General features: G+C 40.7%; 1 protein-coding gene across 1 annotated transcript in view; it reads right to left on the reverse strand.

Annotated features, from left to right (window-relative positions):
- Window positions 1-4817, reverse strand: part of PDE7A (phosphodiesterase 7A) — a 117942-nt gene extending 113125 nt beyond the window's left edge. Inside the window, exon 1 of the mRNA XM_021688160.2 lies at window positions 4596-4817. Within this exon, the coding sequence (XP_021543835.1) occupies window positions 4596-4733 (138 nt within the window). The 5' untranslated portion in view covers window positions 4734-4817. The remainder of the gene's footprint in view (window positions 1-4595) is intronic.
- Window positions 4818-18487: the final 13670 nt, after the last annotated feature.

Below are 18487 nucleotides of genomic sequence, written 5' to 3' on the forward strand. Positions count from 1 at the left end.
AGACCTGAAATAGCTCCAACATTCAACATTCAGATAATGTGGTACTCATAGATCAACATGACATCACTACTAATGATCATTAAGTATACATAAAACTATACTGTTCTCTGAGAGTATAGTAGCCACTAGCCATATGCAGCTATTTAAATAAAACTGAATTTACAATTCAGTTCCTCAGTCAGACTAGCCACATTTCAAGTGCTTACCTAGGTATATATGGATAGTGACTATTACACTGGATACTGCAGAGAAGATTTCCATTATCACAAAAAGTTCTATTGGATAGTGCTGACCTACATAATTTCCCAGACCATCCTCTGTCCTCCTCCCCCTACATGCACCCATTTATCTAGAAACATCTACATCATCTTCAGGCTTTGGCTAAGCCTCAACTACTATGTGAGGATTCCCCTGATCTACCCAGGAAATTTGGGTATACTTTCCTGTAGTCTCATTATGCCTTGATAACTCCAATACAAAAATTATGTGACATATAATCATACCATTTTCCCCAACATAATGCTGTAAGCTTCTTTAAGAATCAACTTTTATCCAAGGGATTTTGAACTGTTCTGGCACATATAGGACCTTGATAATTTGTCATATACTAAGAACATTGCTAAAGACAACAGAGATGTACACTATGACTACAAGTAAAAAATGTTTATGTATAAGGAACGTAATGCATCAAAGAAAAACTTGGTTAGGTTGGCAGGCTCCCAAGTGATTTTTTTTTTCAATTACTAATTCTTTACATTTTCTTAGTACTCATCACAAGGAGTCTGATTCTCAGAAGGTGTTCAGTAAATATTTGTGGAACAGTTTCTGTATTAAAAAAAAGAAAAAGACACCAAGAATGAACCCTAATATAAACTATGGACTCAGGGTGGTAATGATGCAGCAATGTAGGTTCAGCAATTGTAACAAATGTACTACTCGGAGGGGCAGGGGGGGGATGCTGATAATGGGGGAGGCTATGCATGTACCAGGCCAGAAAGCATATGGGAAATCTCTTTACCTTGCACTCAATTATGCTGTGAACTTGAAACTGCTCTAAAAAGATAATGTCTTCAAGAAAGAGACCCCAATATTTTGTTCAATAATAATATATACCTTCGATTTATGATAAATTTAAAAAATTAGATCACAAATTTCTAACCCAAATATTTCTCTCCAGTGCACAGAAAATCTGACTAAAATAATCACAGGTGCAGTGCTTTGGCGTGTCATCAATACACAAACTCAACTTCCACATTACCAAGCACCGACCTATGTAAAGCACTATGGACACAGCAGTGAACAAGAAATTTCTTTTTTTTAAGATTTTTATTTATTTATTGGGGTGGGGGGGAGAGTGAGAGGAAGAAGCAGACACCCTGCTGAGCAGAGAGCCCAATTCAGGACTTGATCCCAGGATCCTGAGATCATGACCTGAGTCAAAGGCGGATGCTTAAACGACTGAGCCACCCAGGCACCCCAAACAAGACAATTTCTGCCCTCACAATATTTTATCTAAATAAGAACTTTATTCTGCAAGATAAATCTTTAATCTCAGCTATCAACAACAGATATCCTAAAATGGCAAAAACAAACTTCTCTTATTATTCTGATTTTTCAAATAATTCAAAGAACTCATATTAACCATTTGAGAAAGTAGTACATGACCTGGTTTAAAACAAAAGCTAATGCCTCATTTACTTGGCATTCTTGGGACAGTTGGTATTCCACAGAAATGAATTTTTCAGACAACTCACCCTTATCCATGTAAGCACCAACACTTAAATTGTTTGGCATGGAGATTTTTTTAAGTGGGATCTTTCAATTTTTAAAAACAGATTCAATTAAGTACTATTTTGACTAATAATTATTGTGTTGTACAACACTCAAGCTCCTAAACTGTATGTCCCCAGGGTTCCCTTTTAAAAGTTGCTGGCTTTGAACAGTTTTTCTTCTGATCTCCTGCTTTGGTGTGTCCGCTGTCAACTTTTGCAAGTATCAGTGAGAACCTAATTGTAGCAGCCTCCAACCCCTTCAAATTTGATGTTGCTTGCAACACAAATTTGTCAGAATTTTGCCTAAAACACACAGGCTTTGAGAGGATCATCAAATCTATATTTTGGTTGCTCAGTCTTCTGCTTATTTCCTGAACCTCTTTAAACCAAGTTCCGGATAAATGAGTTACTGCTATACCCTGATAAAAGTCCTTACATTATTTTCATATTTAAAACTGATGCCCAGTCAGACATAACTTCATTACTTATTCACTCATCCAACAAGTATTAAGTACCTACTATGAGATAGTCTCTAATATTACGGTGAAACTGAAGAACTGAAAAGATTGCTAGTTTTGAACAAACTCTAAAATGGAAAGATTCAGAATAATAATTTAATAGCATCTAAAAAAAAAGAAAACCAGGTTTGGGATTTTTTTAGGTAGTAAATGAAACTACAAAATCACCTCAGTTTTTTTAAATTTCTGTAGCTTTAGACTTAGGAACTGAAAATTCAAGGGATTTAACCAAACATTTATTGTATAAAGCTCTGAATAAGATTCCCAAATTTTCTTTTCTCTTTTTTTTTTTCTATTACACATTCCCTTCTAGCCCTAGAGAAATCACTAGCAACATGTTTTAGTATTAAATGATAGTCCCAAGTCTTGGTAATGATAAATACACCCATTTCAGCCCATGGTTAGTTTATCAACATTTTAATGTTGCGCAACAATGATTAGAAAAAATGTTATAATTCAAGAAACTTTCTGTCCAAATTTCCATAAGTTTCTATATACTTCACTTTGGGGTATAGATTTTTTTTTTTTTGAAGTTTTAGGAGTTATAGCAAAATATGGTGTGACTCTACAATATTTGCTTTATCTGCCACAATCATATTTTAAAAATTCCATTACCCATTTAAACCTAAGGCTAGGAAATGAGTCAAGAAGGAGTAGGGCTTAAAATTGGTCTCTGAGGATTAATTAAGACAACAGGTAAAACCCTGGTATCAGCCTTATTTTAATGCTCTTGGAATCTCCTTTCTCATTCATTTTCTCAGGGAGCACAAGTAACTTTATTTGTATTTTATAATTTTATAAAAGACTACTGATCATCCTTATTATTTATACTGAACTGGAAATGGGTATTAGTTATGTGCCTGTGATCTGAGAAAGTAAAATAATATTGTGAAGTGAAAAAAGTTACTACAGTTAAAAACCTTTAATTACTACCATTAAAAACCTTTTCCAGCAATGCATTAACATTTCTTCAACATTAATTCTGGAACCTGAAAATGCTTTAAGCTTAAGTACTATAAAGCTAGAGCATGGACCTAACTTTCAAAATAACAACGTAGTATTATTTAAGCTATTATAGTAAACCATAAAAGTTGGCTCTGACCTCACTAGCACACCATCTTGTCCTGTGAAATAAGCCTGATTTTAAATAAAAACAATTCACAGAGAAATCCAGATGGTCTCTTGCTATCTCTACCATTTAGGCAAAGAAGCAAATGACAAATATTTACTGGACACACCTATCATAAGCAAAATCTCTACCAGGTGCTATCCACACTACCGGTTTAAAAATATATATATACATAGACCCGGCTCAAGATATTTACAATATAATTGGACAGAGAAAATATGCTTCATAAAAGATACTAATACTAACCAATAGGAAAAAGAAATATATTTGAATTAAAAATTGATCATGAACATGTAACACTCTGGCAGCAGAAATGGAGGGCACTTGGTTCAGATATAAACAAAATTGTTTTTGCCTATTTTAAACCTGGCAATCAAAATCACCCAGAACTAAGGAACTGGGCCAACAGCATCACCATAGAAAAAAACCGAAATTCTCAGGAGCAACTGGTATTGGACCATTCAAAACAAAGTCTTCCTGTGAGTGCGCATTAGTAGTTTCTCTCCTAAAATCTCCTTATCAAATTAAAAACAAAACTGATTCCTGGTTATCAACTTTGCAAAAACCGAAGCTCTTCGGGGAAGCACTCCCGATTCTTGTTTCTTTGATAGCACTTAAGGTCCATCCACAGAACTAAAAGGGGCTGGGGAACAGCGACGAGGAACTGGCCTATTGTTCGAAGAACCGCAGGACCATCCGAACACCACGGGGCGCGCGGGAGCAGGGGGGAGGCGAGGCGCAAACGCGGCACAGGTGTGTGCACGGGAGAAGGGGGACAGGTGTGCCCGAGGCCACAACTAAGGTTAGAGAGCCCGACTTCAAGATCCAGACTTCGAGAAAGGGAGGCAGTCCTTCTCGAAGCTTAAACCGCTGAGCACCGAGGGGGGCGGGCCTGGAGAAGGTCTGAAGGGCTCCCAAAGCCCACCCGGGTTGGGCGGCGGGGGGAGGGGGGAATCAGAGAAGGCCGGGGGTCTGGGTGTGCAAAGCTCAAGGATAAAAGAAAAGGCTCTCGAGTCGAGGCGCCAGCCTAGAAATCCCCGAACAATGGACAATGCTGGGTCTGAGGTAAACGGCTAGGAGACTGGGGGTGTCGCGAAGGTGAACCCGGGTGGGAAGAGGGAAACAAAAGAGAGAAGCCCCCAAGTGTGGGTCCCCGGCGGCGGCGGCGGCAATTACCTGTGAGAGTTGCCGGGGATTGGGGCAGCCGAAGAGCGCGGAGCTGGAGCTGAAGCTGATGGCTCCTCGGCGGCTGAGGACGTGCTGGGGGACCGGCCTGTCCAGGGGCAGCACCGGCAGCTGGTAACATACTTCCATTGAATACGCCCGCCCTGCCCCCGCCCGGCGCCCGCCCAGCCGCGGCTGCCGGCCCCTGCGCTGGGAAGGGGCCGCGGCTCGGGGGCGCCGGGCCGAAGCGGGGGCAGGGCGGGTGGGCGCCGACCCCGGGCCGGGAAGCCGCGCTCACGCCTTCCCCACCCCAACACTCCGCCCGGGCCGCCGGCGGGAAGACGCTTCGGCGGCCGCGGCGACAGTTACGAGGACTGGCGCGCGCCCGGCTCCGGGGTGCAAGCGGGGGCAGCACAGGCAAAGTCGGAGGGGGAACCCTGCCGCCCCGGGGCTCCTCGGCCGGGAGGAGCGGGTCCGGGGAGGGCAGAGCAGAAGCGGAGCAAGGACAGAAGAAAGCGGTGCAAGAAAAGACTGCCGGACCCAGAGGCGAGACCCAGAGCGCGCGGGGCTTGGGACCAGCCACCAGCTCGGGCCGCCGCCACCGTCCTGCCCCTCCCCTCCCCCGGAGCCTGACTTCACTCCGCCGCCGGCGCGAGCCCGGCGTAATTCACACTTTGCAGCCGCGGACCGTGCGCCAACCACGGCCGCCGCCACCGTGACGTCACGACGCCGCGCCGCAGGCCCCGCGCCTCCGCAGCGCCTAGGGAGACGGACTAGCGGCGGGGGGTCAGGGGGGTGGCGGCAACCGCCTTTCTCCACTTCTGCATAGTAAGCTCGGTCACTGTCCTCTCCAGCCACACGCCGCCCTCCCTCCGCCCCCTCCAAAATCAACTCGCAGCTCCCCCTAGCTCTCCCCTATCTGCCCTCCACCCAAGGCGCGTGCGCACGAGGCCCCACCGTTTGGGGACATTCCCCTTATCGCTAAACTCTTGCTTTCGAGCGCGCTGAGGCTGTGAAGTGGGCTCAGCCTGCGCTACAAGCGATATTTGGCCCTTCTGACCCCAGAAACCCAGAGCACGCGGCGCACTCGCAGCGTTCAGCCTTAACCGCGGGGTCACCGCTGTGCTTTCCTCCTCGATTTCCCATTCTTGGACTTCGCTGGGGACCGCTGCGGCAGTGACGTCAGCGGACCGCGCGGACCCCGTCCTCCCTGCTACGTCACTGCCAGTCCTTTGGCAGGCCCGGCTGGGGCTCTCCTCAGGCAGGTGCGGGGCCCCAGGGCTGTCCCGGGCCGAGGCGAGGAGAGAGGAGCCGAGAATGCAGGAGTGAGGAGGGGGTGAGAGGGTGGAGGGGAAACACCGAGACTGAGAAAGAAGTGAGAGTATGCCCTGGAAAAAATGAGAAAGGATGATACTGAGAAGACAAAGGAAAAAAGAAGCCTGCATGACCTTTTACCAAACGTGTTTTTCTTTGTTGGCTTTGATTTTTAGAAAGCAGAGGAGAGAGCTTTTGACCTGGTCTGTAAGCTGAATATGTCATTTGCAGGTTCATTTTGTCACATTTTCCCCCAAACTATCAAAGCTTTTCAGTTGCAACCCATTGTTTCAAAGGCATTCCAGCCCCCAGGACGTCAGCCTGAACAAGCTCTTTCCTGCTGGCAAAATTGTTGATTCGGCTCTGCTCTCAGGGTATCCACCCTTCCACTTATTTGCTATGACTAGCCATTGGCAAGGTGGTAGATCTTTGAAAGTACTGCATAGCCATTACTGATGACGTCGGGTATGAAATGCTCATGATTCCATAAGTCAACTCTGCAAGACCTCTTATCTTTACACGACATCTGTTTCTTTTACATCACTTAAAACGTTCTGCCTCTTCCATGGTTGTCTATTTGTCTGTTCTCTACTATTAAAAGAAATATAACTTCCACTGTGGTTTCATGAATGTTGTCTTCACTAGATGGTAAGCTCTCTAAATGCAACAACTGACCCACTCATCTTTGAAACCCTAATTACTCCCACAACATCTAGTAGATACAGTGAGCATCTGCTGTATGCTTGGGATTAAGCTAAACACTCTCACTCAAAAAAACCCATGAGATAATAGTATCTAAACTGAAACTGGGCTTAGGGAAACATAACTTGCCCTAGATCTTACACAGATAAATGGCAGAACTAACGAAATAATGTTTGAATTCTCTGTACATTTAAGCATCCAGAAGGTGGTATTGGTATTACATCAAACAGTATATGCTTCAAATAACTGTATCACATTTAATGACATCTAAGCGACTCAGGGCACTAACTAAACAATGCATCTCTCTTTAGCAGAGAGGGGAGCTAGCATTTACCATACACCCACTGTGAGCCATGACAGGTATTCTACATATAACATTTAATTTAACCCCACACAATAGCCACATATGTAAAATTTGATACCAGTTCTACAGATGAGGAATCAGTTTCCAAGACCATAAGTCATCTGTGCCACTGAACTCTGTTCTGTGTGATTTCAGAACCATGCATTTCCACCATACCATGCAGTATCTCAAGACCAGAATGTCAACTGTTCTCAGTGTTTTTTACTATACTGGGAAGCATATCAGTCAGGGTTATCCAGAAACACAGAAGCAATAGGAGATTAGAGAGAGAGAGAGAGAGAGAGAAAATTTCTGTACACGTATCTTGTCCAAGACACAGAGAAGCTAGAGGAACTGCAGGCCCCCTGCTGCCCCCTGGCCAGTAAGGTGAGTCAGCAAGTCATGTGCAAAACTGCAGCAGTGCTTGGGACCCTGCATGGATCTACCAAGTGTAATGGCTGGTGCTTCACGTCCACTTCTCAAATCTTTTGCGAATTTCTATTGTGGCCAACCAAAACCCTAAAAAGAAGAGAATTCTGGGAATGTAGTTCCAACTTAGCTAAGTTGCTAGTGCAAACTAACCCAGTCTGAACTCATCAACTTGACATCCCTACACACTTCTTTTAATCACATTTAATTTTCAAATAAAGATCATAGTAAAATCATGTGTATGTCCGTATGATGCAACTAGCTCTCATACAACCCAAAACAGCTCCCTCCCTTCCCAAAAGAGCGTAGAATCTTTGAATGACGTTCATCCCTCTTCTTGATGAGTCGTATTACCCCTTTGATATCCTGTAACTTAAATACGAGAGATAAAGTAACCCACTATTAACACATCCTAGGGGAATGAGAGAGAGGGGGGAAAAAGAAAATAATTGGTTAATATATACACAAATATATTCATATCAAAATGAGGGAAAATGCTCACAACTATTATAGACCTTATATCTGCAACTGGCAACATAATCATAATTACTATTTTCTTTTTTCCCCATTACCTTTTTAAATATCCCTTTGCCTTCAGCAAGCGTCTCAGCTGATAATAGTTCCTTTATTTATGGGGCAACCCAAATTTTTATTCCTGAAATATCTAGACCGTTAGAGGTTCTACTTCTATTGGGTTGTTGTGCTTTTCCATTAACTCATATTACAGAGTATGGGAATACTAAGAGGTACCCCTAAAGAATCTCCTGCATTCCAGGTACATTCCCATGTAGTAGCAATTAAAGATCAGTTTAACAGGATCAATCAGCCCAGGCAGTAGAGTAACACTCTTCTTTGCATGTTGGTTAAATAGCACGAGGATCCCTAAATGGCTAAGTGGCAATCCCAATTTACAGATTGAGCTCTTGCTGTGTACCCTGGTGGAACCACTCTTCTTTGGGAACTAAGACCTCTGGACAAGCAGAACCCAACGTTGCAGGAATTGGAAGCAAAATTTTGCATGTGGTTCACTAGGGGTAAAAGTGAGAGGATCCACTTCCACTCCCACCCCTTGATTCCTGAACCATGGATATATTTTTTTTTCTAATTTTCTTTTTTAAAATTAATTAATTAATTAATTATTTTTGATGTAGTGTTCCATGATTCATTATTTGCTTATGACACCCAGGGCTCCATTCAATACATGTCCCCTTTAATACCCATCACCAGGCTAACCCATCCCCCTACACCCCTCCCCTCTAGAACCCTCAGTTTGTTTCTCAGAGTCCATAGTCTCTCATGGTTCGTCTCCCCCTCCAATTTCCCCCCTTGATTTTGCCCTTTTTACTATCTTCTTCTTTTTTTTAACATATAATGTATTATTTGTTTCAGAGGTACAGGTCTGTGATTCATCAGTCTTACACAGTTCACAGTGGTCACCATTGCACATACACTCCCCAACGTCTATCATCCAGCCACCCCATCCCTCCCACCCCCGACCACTCCAGCAACCCTCAGTTTGTTTCCTGAGATTAAGAATTCCTCATATCAGTGAGGTCATATGATACATGTCTTTCTCTGATTGACTTATTTCGCTTAGCATAATGCCCTCTAGTTCCATCCACATCGTTACAAATGGCAAGATTTCATTTTTTTTTTTGTAGGCTGCATAATATTCCATTGTGTATATATACCACATATTCTTTATCCATTCATCTGTCGAAGGACATCTTGGCTCTTTCCATAGTTCGGCTATTGTGGACATTGCTGCTATAAACATTGGGGTGCACGTACCCCTTCGGGTCACTACATTTGCATCTTTGACGTAAATACCCAGGAGTGCAATTACTGGGTCGTAGGGTAGCTCTATTTTCAACTTTTTGAGGAACCTCCATACTCTTTTCCAGAGTGGCTGCACCAGCTTGCATTCCTACCAACAGGGTAGGAGGGTTCCCCTTTCTCCGCATCCTCGCCAACATCTGTCGTTTCCTGACTTGTTCATTTTAGCCATTCTGACTGGTGTGAGGTGGTATCTCATTGAGGTTTTGATTTGGATTTCCCTGATGCCCAGCGATGTTGAGCACTTTTTCATGTGTCTGTTGGCCATTTGGATGTCTTCTTTGGAAAAATGTCTGTTCACGTCTTCTGCCCATTTCTTGATTGGATTATTTGTTCTTTGGATATTGAGTTTGATAAGTTCTTTATAGATTTTGGATACTAGCCCTTTATCTGATATGTCATTTGCAAATATCTTCTCCCATTCTGTCGGTTGTCTTTCGGTTTTGTTGACTGTTTCCTTTGCTTTGCAAAAGCTTTTTATCTTGATGAAGTCCCAATAGTTCATTTTTGCCCTTGCTTCCCTTGCCTTTGGCGATGTTTCTAGGAAAAACTTGCTGTGGCTGAGGTCGAAGAGGTTGCTGCCTGTGTTCTCCTCAAGGATTTTGATGGACTCCTGTCTCACATTTAGGTCTTTCATCCATTTTGAGTCTATTTTTGTGTGTGGTGTAAGGAAATGGTCCAGTTTCATTCTTCTGCATGTGGCTGTCCAATTTTCCCAACACCATTTGTTGAAGAGACTGTCTTTTTTCCATTGGACATTCTTTCCTGCTTTGTTGAAGATTAGTTGACCATAGAGTTGAGGGTCCATTTCTGGGCTCTCTATTCTGTTCCATTGATCTATGTGTCTGTTTTTGTGCCAGTACCATACTGTCTTGATGATGACAGCTTTGTAGTAGAGCTTGAAGTCCGGAATTGTGATGCCACCAGCTTTGCTTTTCTTTTTTCAACATTCCTCTGGCTATTCGGGGTCTTTTCTGGTTCCATACAAATTTTAGGATTATTTGTTCCATTTCTTTGAAAAAAGTGGATGGTATTTTGATAGGGATTGCATTAAATGTGTAGATTGCTCTAGGTAGCATTGACATCTTCACAATATTTGTTCTTCCAATCCATGAGCATGGAACGTTTTTCCATTTCTTTGTGTCTTCCCCAATTTCTTTCGTGAGTATTTTATAGTTTTCTGAGTACAGATTCTTTGCCTCTTTGGTTAGATTTATTCCTAGGTATCTTATGGTTTTGGGTGCAGTTGTAAATGGGACCGTCTCCTTAATTTCTCTTTCTTCTGTCTTGCTGTTGGTGTATAGGAATGCCACTGATTTCTGTGCATTGATTTTATATCCTGCCACTTTACTGAATTCCTGTATGAGTTCTAGCAGTTTTGGGGAGGAGTCTTTTGGGTTTTCCACATAAAGTATCATATCATCTGCAAAGAGTGAGAGTTTGACTTCTTCTTTGCCAATTTGGATGCCTTTTCTTTCTTTTTGTTGTCTGATTGCTGTGGCTAGGACTTCGAGTACTATGTTGAATAACAGTGGTGATAGTGGACATCCCTGCCATGTTCCTGACCTTAGGGGGAAAGCTCTCAGTTTTTCCCCATTGAGAATGATATTCCCTGTGGGTTTTTCAGAGATGGCTTTTATGATATTGAGGTATGTACTCTCTATCTCTACACTCTGAAGAGTTTTAATCAAGAACTGATGCTGTACTTTGTCAAATGCTTTTTCTGCATCTATTGAGAGGATCATATGGTTCTTGTTCTTTCTTTTATTAATGTATTGTATCACGATTGATTTGCGGATGGTGAACCAACCTTACAACCCAGGAATAAATCCCACTTGGTCCTGGTGAATAATCTTTTAATGTATTGTTGGACCCTATTGGCTAGTATTTTGGTGAGAATTTTTGCATCCATGTTCATCAGGGATATTGGTCTGGAATTCTCCTTTTTGGTGGGGTCTTTGTCTGATTTTGGAATCAAGGTAATGCTGGCCTCATAAAATGAGTTTGGAAGTTTTTCTTCCATTTCTATTTTTTTGGAACAGTTTCAGAAGAATAGGTATTAATTCTTCTTGAAATGTTTGGTAGAATTCCCCTGGGAAGCCATCTGGCCCTGGGCTCTTGTTTGTTGGGAGATTTTTGATTACTGCTTCAATTTCCTTAGTGGTTATGGGTCTGTTCAGGTTTTCTATTTCTTCCTGGTTCAGTTTTGGTAGTTTACACATCTCTAGGAATGCATCCATTTCTTCCAGGTTATCTAATTTGCTGGCATATAGTTGCTCATAATATGTTCTTATAATTGTTTGTATTTCTTTGGTGTTGGTTGTGATCTTTCCTCTTTCATTCATGATTTTATTTATTTGGGTCCTTTCTCTTTTCTTTTCTTTTTTTTTTTTAAGATTTTATTTATTTATTTGAGAGAGAGAGAATGAGAGACAGAGAGCATGAGAGGGAGGAGGGTCAGAGGGAGAAGCAGACTCCCTGCCAAGCAGGGAGCCCGATGCGGGACTCGATCCCGGGACTCCAGGATCATGACCTGAGCCGAAGGCAGTCGCTTAACTAACTGAGCCACCCAGGCACCCTCTCTTTTCTTTTTGATAAGTCTGGCCAGGGGTTTATCAATCTTATTAATTCTTTCAAAGAACCAGCTCCTAGTTTCGTTGATCTGTTCTACTGTTCTTTTGGTTTCTATTTCATTGATTTCTGCTCTGATCTTTATTATTTCTCTTCTCCTGCTGGGTTTAGGCTTTATTTGCTGTTCTTTCTCCAGCTCCTTTACATGTAGGGTTGGGTTGTGTATTTGAGACCTTTCTTGTTTCTTGAGAAAGGCTTGTATTGCTATATACTTTCCTCTTAGGACCAACTTTGCTGCATCCCAAAGATTCTGAACAGTTGTGTTTTCATTTTCATTTGTTTCCATGATTTTTAAAATTCTTCTTTAATTTCCTGCTTGACCCATTCATTTGCCTCCATGTATTTGAGTTCTTTCTGACTTTCCTCTTGTGATTGAGTTCTAGTTTCAAAGAATTGTGGTCCAAAACTATGCAGGGAATGATCCCAATCTTTTGGTACTGGCTGAGACCTGATTTGTGACCTAGGATGTGATCTATTCTGGAGAACGTTCCATGGGCACTAGAGAAGAATGTGTATTCTGTTGCTTTGGGATGGAATGTTCTAAATATATCTGTGAAGTCCATTTGGTCCAGTGTGTCATTTAAAGTCTTTATTTCCTTGTTGATCTTTTGCTTAGATGATCTGTCCATTTCAGTGAGGGGGGTGTTAAAGTCCCCTACTATTATTGTATTGTTTTCAATGTGTTTCTTTGCTTTTGTTATTAATTGGCTTATATAATTGACTTCTCCCATGTTAGGGGCATAGATATTTACAATTGTTAGATCTTCTTGTTGGATAGACCCTTTAAGTAGGATATAGTGTCCTTCCTCATCTCTTATTATAGTCTTTGGTTTAAAATCTAATTTGTCTGATATAAGGATTGCCACCCCAGCTTTCTTTTGATGTCCATTAGCATGGTAAATGGTTTTCCAACCCCTCACTTTCAATCTGGAGGTGTCTTTGCATCTAAAATGAGTCTCTTGCAGACAGCAAATTGATGGGTCTTGTTTTTTTTTTATCCAATCTGATACCCTGTGTCTTTTGATTGGGGCATGTAGCCCATTTACATTCAGGGTAACTCTTGAAAGATATGAATTTAGTGCCATTGTATTGCCTGTAAGGTGATTGTTACTGTATATTGTCTCTGTTCCTTTCTGGTCTATGTTACTTTTAGGCTCTCTCTTTGGTTAGAGGACCCCTTTCAATATTTCTTGTAGGGCTGGTTTCGTGTTTGCAAATTCTTTTAGTTTTTGTTTGTCCTGGAAGCTTTTTATCTCTCCTTCTATTTTCAATGACGCCTAGCTGGATATAGTATTCTTGGCTGCATATTTTTCTCGTTTAGTGCCCTGAATATAGCATGCCAGTCCTTTCTGGCCTGCCAGGTCTCTGTGGATAGGTCTGCTGCCAATCTAATGTTTCTACCATTGTCGGTTACAGACCTCTTGTCTTGAGCTGCTTTCAGGATTTTCTCTTTGTCTCTGAGACTCCTAAGTTTTACTATTAGATGTCGGGGTGTTGACCTATTTTTATTGATTTCAAGGGGGATTCTCTCTGCCTCCTGGATTTTGATGCCTATTTCCTTCCCCAAATTAGGGAAGTTCTCTGCTATAATTTGCTCCAATATACCTTCTGCCCCTCTCTTTCTTTCTTCTTCTTCTGGGATCCCAATTATTCTAATATGTTTCATCTTATGGTATCACTTATCTCTCGAATTCTGCTCTCGTGATCCAGTAGTTGTTTATCTCTCGTTTTCTCAGCTTCTTTATTCTCCATCATTTGGTCTTCTACATCACTAATTCTCTCTTCAGCCTCATTTAGCCTAGCAGCTAGAGCCTCCATTTTTTATTGCACCTCATTAATAGCCTTTTTGATTTCTACTTGGTTAGATTTAATTCTTTTATTTCTCCAGAAAGGGTTTCTCTAGTTTCTTCCATGCTTTTTTCAAGCCCAGCTAGTATCTTTAAAATCGTCATTCTGAACTCTAGTTCCGACATCTTACTAATGTCTGTATTGATTAGGTCCCTGGCAGTTGGTACTGCCTCTTGTTCTTTTTTTTGAGGTGAGTTTTGTCTTGTCATTTTGTCCAGAGGAGAATAGATGAATGAGAGAACAAAATACTAACAGGATAACAACAACCCATAGAAAAATATACACTAAACAAATCAGAAGAGACCCAAAACTGGGGGGAAAGAAAAGGAAAGAAAGAAAAAAGGAAAAAAGAAAGAAAAAAAGAAGGATATGATCAAATATGATCAGGCTGGTGAATAGATCAGTGCCACACAACTAGATTTTGGGCGTATTTTGGTCTGTTGGAAGAAAGTGACTCCCAAAATTTTAAAGAAAGAAAAACTTATATATGTACCAATATAAGGGTAAATATGATGAAGGGAAGGAATATGATTGTAAAGATGAAAATTATAAAAGACTTTATAAAAGGAATTGATAAGAAGTTGGTTGAAAAAAGAAAGGAGAGAAATTTAAAAAAAAGGTGGGGAGAGAATGTGATCAGGCAGGAGACTAGAACAAAGCCATACACTAGAGATTAGGGAATATTTTGGTCTGTTAGAAGAAACTGTATCCCAAAATTTTAAAGAGAGAACAACTTATATATATGACAAAAATAAGGTTAAGCACAATGAAGGGGTAGAATATGACTTTTCCAGAAAGTGGTCGCTTTTCTGTTCAGAGAGTTGCTGCTATTCTTTTCTTTGATCTCCTGTTGAGTTCATAGGTGTTCAGAATGGTTTGATACCTATCTAGCTGAATTCCTGGGACCAGACGAAATTTAGGTCTCCTACTCCTCTGCCATCTTGCTCCTCCTCTCCATGGATATATATTTAGATTTAGAACACATGGCAAAACTTGGAGAACATTATCCTAGCTACAAAAGGTATCACAACTCAGATGGAGGGATTATTGAGTCTTCCAAAGGCTATTTCAATGCTGTAATAGGGATGAACCTTGAAAACATTCTAAGTGAAGAAGCCAGATGCAACATATTGTATGATTTCATTTATATAAATTATCCAGAAGAGGCAAACCATAGAGACAGAAAGCCTATTAGTAGTTGCCAGGGACTGGGGAGAAGGAGGAATGAGGAGTGACTGCTTAATGGGTATGGGGTTTCCTTTGGGGTGATGAAAAAGTTTTGGAACTAGATAGTGATGATGTCTGCACAACATTGTAAATGTCCTTAATGCCATTGAATTATAATGGTTAAAATAGTAAATTTTTATCATAAGAAAAAGGCCAATCATCCTATTAAGCCACTATTTCAGGGTAATAGGCAACATAATAAGACCAGTGAATTATATGAGCATGGACCCATTGCTGCCTTTATTTGTTGTAAAATAAGTTTCTTGGTTAAAAGTAGTGCTGTGTAGAATAACACAATGGTGACTAAAACATTTCATAAGTCCATGCATGGTGGTTTTGATAGAAGCATTGCAAGTGGGGAAGGAAATTCATTTCCAGAAGTATCTATTTATCCAGTGAGAAAAAAGATCTGCCCCCTTCATAATGAAAGTAGCCCAATTCAATATACTTCATGGATGGCTGATACCTCTTGGAAATGGAAGCTTGGTCTTAGGACTCCGCTATTAGCAAGTTGGGCACCTATTGGTAGCTGTTGTCAGATTGGCCTTGTTAAGTGAAAATCCATGCTCCTGAGCCCACATCTAGCATGGGTGGCATCATGGCCACTTTGTTCATGAGTCAGTTGGGCAGGGCCAGGTATAAATGGGGGGAAAAGGCTGACTGACATACACGGAATGTATCACTCATCCACCTGATTATTATGATCATCCTCTAATAAGATTGCTCTTTGGGATCACATGAAACACAAATATCTTCACGTTCTGCCCATTCAATCTGTCCATAGAGACCCCTTCCCCAGACCTCTTTGTCATCACTTTTCCAATCATGTTCCTTCCAAGTTCCAGACCATCCAGCCAGTCAGATGCTGCCCATGAATCAGAATGACCATACACCTAGCTATCTCTCTTTTCAAACAAAATGAACAACCAGGTGTACTGTTCCAAGTTCTCCCAATTTTAGTATTTCCCTTCATCACCTTCAGGACCATCCCAAAGAGTGGCCATAGTGTTGTAGCTATCTACTCTGCACCATAGAATGCAGAACTATCTATAAGTCAGTCCCAAATATTTTTCTTCTGCACTCGGTAGGACACAGGGGGCTCACCATGATGCCTTGGATGAAAGTTGAGAGGGAAGAGGCAATGTTGTAGTAGTAGAGATGATGGACACTGGGCCACTTGTTCATACAATTTACTTGAGCCTTAAAAGACTTGCTTGAGACTGATCTCATGTGTACCACTTCTTCTTAATGATAGGCATAACCAACTTTATGGTTTGGTGTATCTGAATACATTTAGTATACTATAGGCTGCTCAGGTCACAAGGTAATTTGATCACTCATGGTCAAGCATTCAATTTCTACTAGGGCCTGGTAGTAAAACAATTTCTCAAAAAGAGAATAGTTATATAAAGAAGGTGACATAGCTCTGCTCCCAAATCCTAAAAGCTTGCATAAGATTCAATTATAGAGGGTTATTAAAAGCTTCATATGGTATCACTAAACTATCACAAACACTTCAGTACCATACCTGCTGGGTCATTTGGCCCAAGAGACAGAGACTTACATAGACTTCTCTTGTCCTGAGCCCCACCCACTCTTTAATTTTTTTATTGTGGTAAAATATACATAAGATAAAATTTACAATTTTAACCATTTTTAAGTATAGAAGTCAGTAGCATTAACTACATTCACATTGTGCATATCACCACTACCCATCTCCAGAGATTTTCATCATCCCAAAATGAAACTCTGCACCTACTAAACAACAATTCACCACTTCCTCCTCCACCAGCCCCTGGTAACCACTACTTCACTTTCCATCTCTATGAATTTGACTACTCTAGGTACCTTATATAAGTAGAACCATATGATATTTGTCCCATTATGTCTGCCTTATTTCACTTAGCATGTCTCCAAGATTTATCCATATTGTAGCATATAACAGAATTTCATTCCTTTTTAAGACTGAGTAATATTTCATTATTTACATGTAGCTTATCCATCTGTCAATAGACATTTGGTTTGTTTCTACCTTTTGGTACTGTGAATAATGCTACTAAGAACATGACTGTATAAATATCTCTGTGAGTTCCCGCTCTCAATTCTTTTAGATGTATATCCAGATGTGCAATTGCTGGATCATATGGAAATCCTATATTTAATTTGGGGGGAAACAGGCATACTGTTTTCCACATCAGCTGCACCATTTTACATTCCCATCAGGAATGCACAAAGGTTTCAACTTCTTCACATCATAGCCAACACATGTATTCTTTTTTCGATGATAGTCATTCTAATGGATGTAAAGTGGTATCTTATTGTGGTCTTGATTTGCATTTCCCTAATGATTAGTGATGTTAAGCATTTTTTTCATGTGCTTATTGGCCATTTTTATATTTTCATTGAGGAAGAGTCTATTCAAATCCTTTCCTTATTATTTTTTTTATTATGTTCAGTTAGCCATCATTAGTTTTTGATGTAGTGTTCAACAATTCATTAGTTGTGTATAACACCCAGTGCTCATCACAACACATGCCCTCCTTACTACCTATCACCCGGCTACCCTATCCGCCCCCCCACCCCCCCACCTTCTGAAACCTTCCTTTCCCTATTTTTGTATTGGGTTACTTGTTGCTGAGTTTTGGGAGTTATTTGTATGTTCTGTGTATTAATTGCTTGTCAGATATGTGATTTTTAAATATTTCCTTTCATTCTTTGAGTGATCTTTTCATTCCTTTGATCAATCTGATGCCCCAAAGTATTGATTTTGAAGAGATCTAATTCATCTTTTCTTATTTTTGTTGACTGTGCTTTTGGTGTTACATCCAAGAAATCATTGCCAAATCCAAAGTCATGAAGCTCTTCCTCTATGTTTTGTTCTAAGAGTTTTATAATTACACTTAGGTCTTTGACCCATTTTGAGTTAACTTTTATGTATGGTGGAAGGAAGAGTCCAATCTCGTTCTTTTGCATGTGGATATCTAGTTTTCCAAGCATCATTTGTTGAAAAGACTGTCCTTTCCCCACTGAATAGTCTTGATACCCTTGTCAAAAACCATTTAATCATGTATGTGAGGTTTATTTCTGGGCTATCTATTCTATACTCTTGGTGTATATGTCTTTATACCAACACTATGCTGTTTTGATTACTGTAGCTTCGTATAAGTTTTGCAATCAGGAGGTGTGAGTCCTTCAACCTTGTTCTTCTTTTTCAAGATTGTTTTGGCTATTCAGGATCTCTTGGGATTCCATAAGAATTTTAGGATAGATTTTCCTGTTTCTACAAGAAACAAATGTCTTTGGAATTCTGATAAGGGTTGTAGTAAATCTGTAGATCACTTTGGGTAGTATTAAAATCTTAACAATACCAAATCTTTCAATAATGAATATGAGGTCTTTTCACTTATTTATGCCTTCTTTTAGTTTTTTGCAGCAGTGTTTTATAATTTTTTTTAAGATCTTATTTATTTATTTATTTATTTGAGAGAGAGCATACACATGTGAGCAATGGGAGGGGCAAAGGGAAAAGGAGAGAGAATCTGAAGCAGACTCTGGGCCAACAGAGGATCCTGAC

The sequence above is a fragment of the Neomonachus schauinslandi genome, chromosome 4, assembly GCF_002201575.2.
Source record: "Neomonachus schauinslandi chromosome 4, ASM220157v2, whole genome shotgun sequence".
Lineage (NCBI taxonomy): Eukaryota > Metazoa > Chordata > Mammalia > Carnivora > Phocidae > Neomonachus > Neomonachus schauinslandi.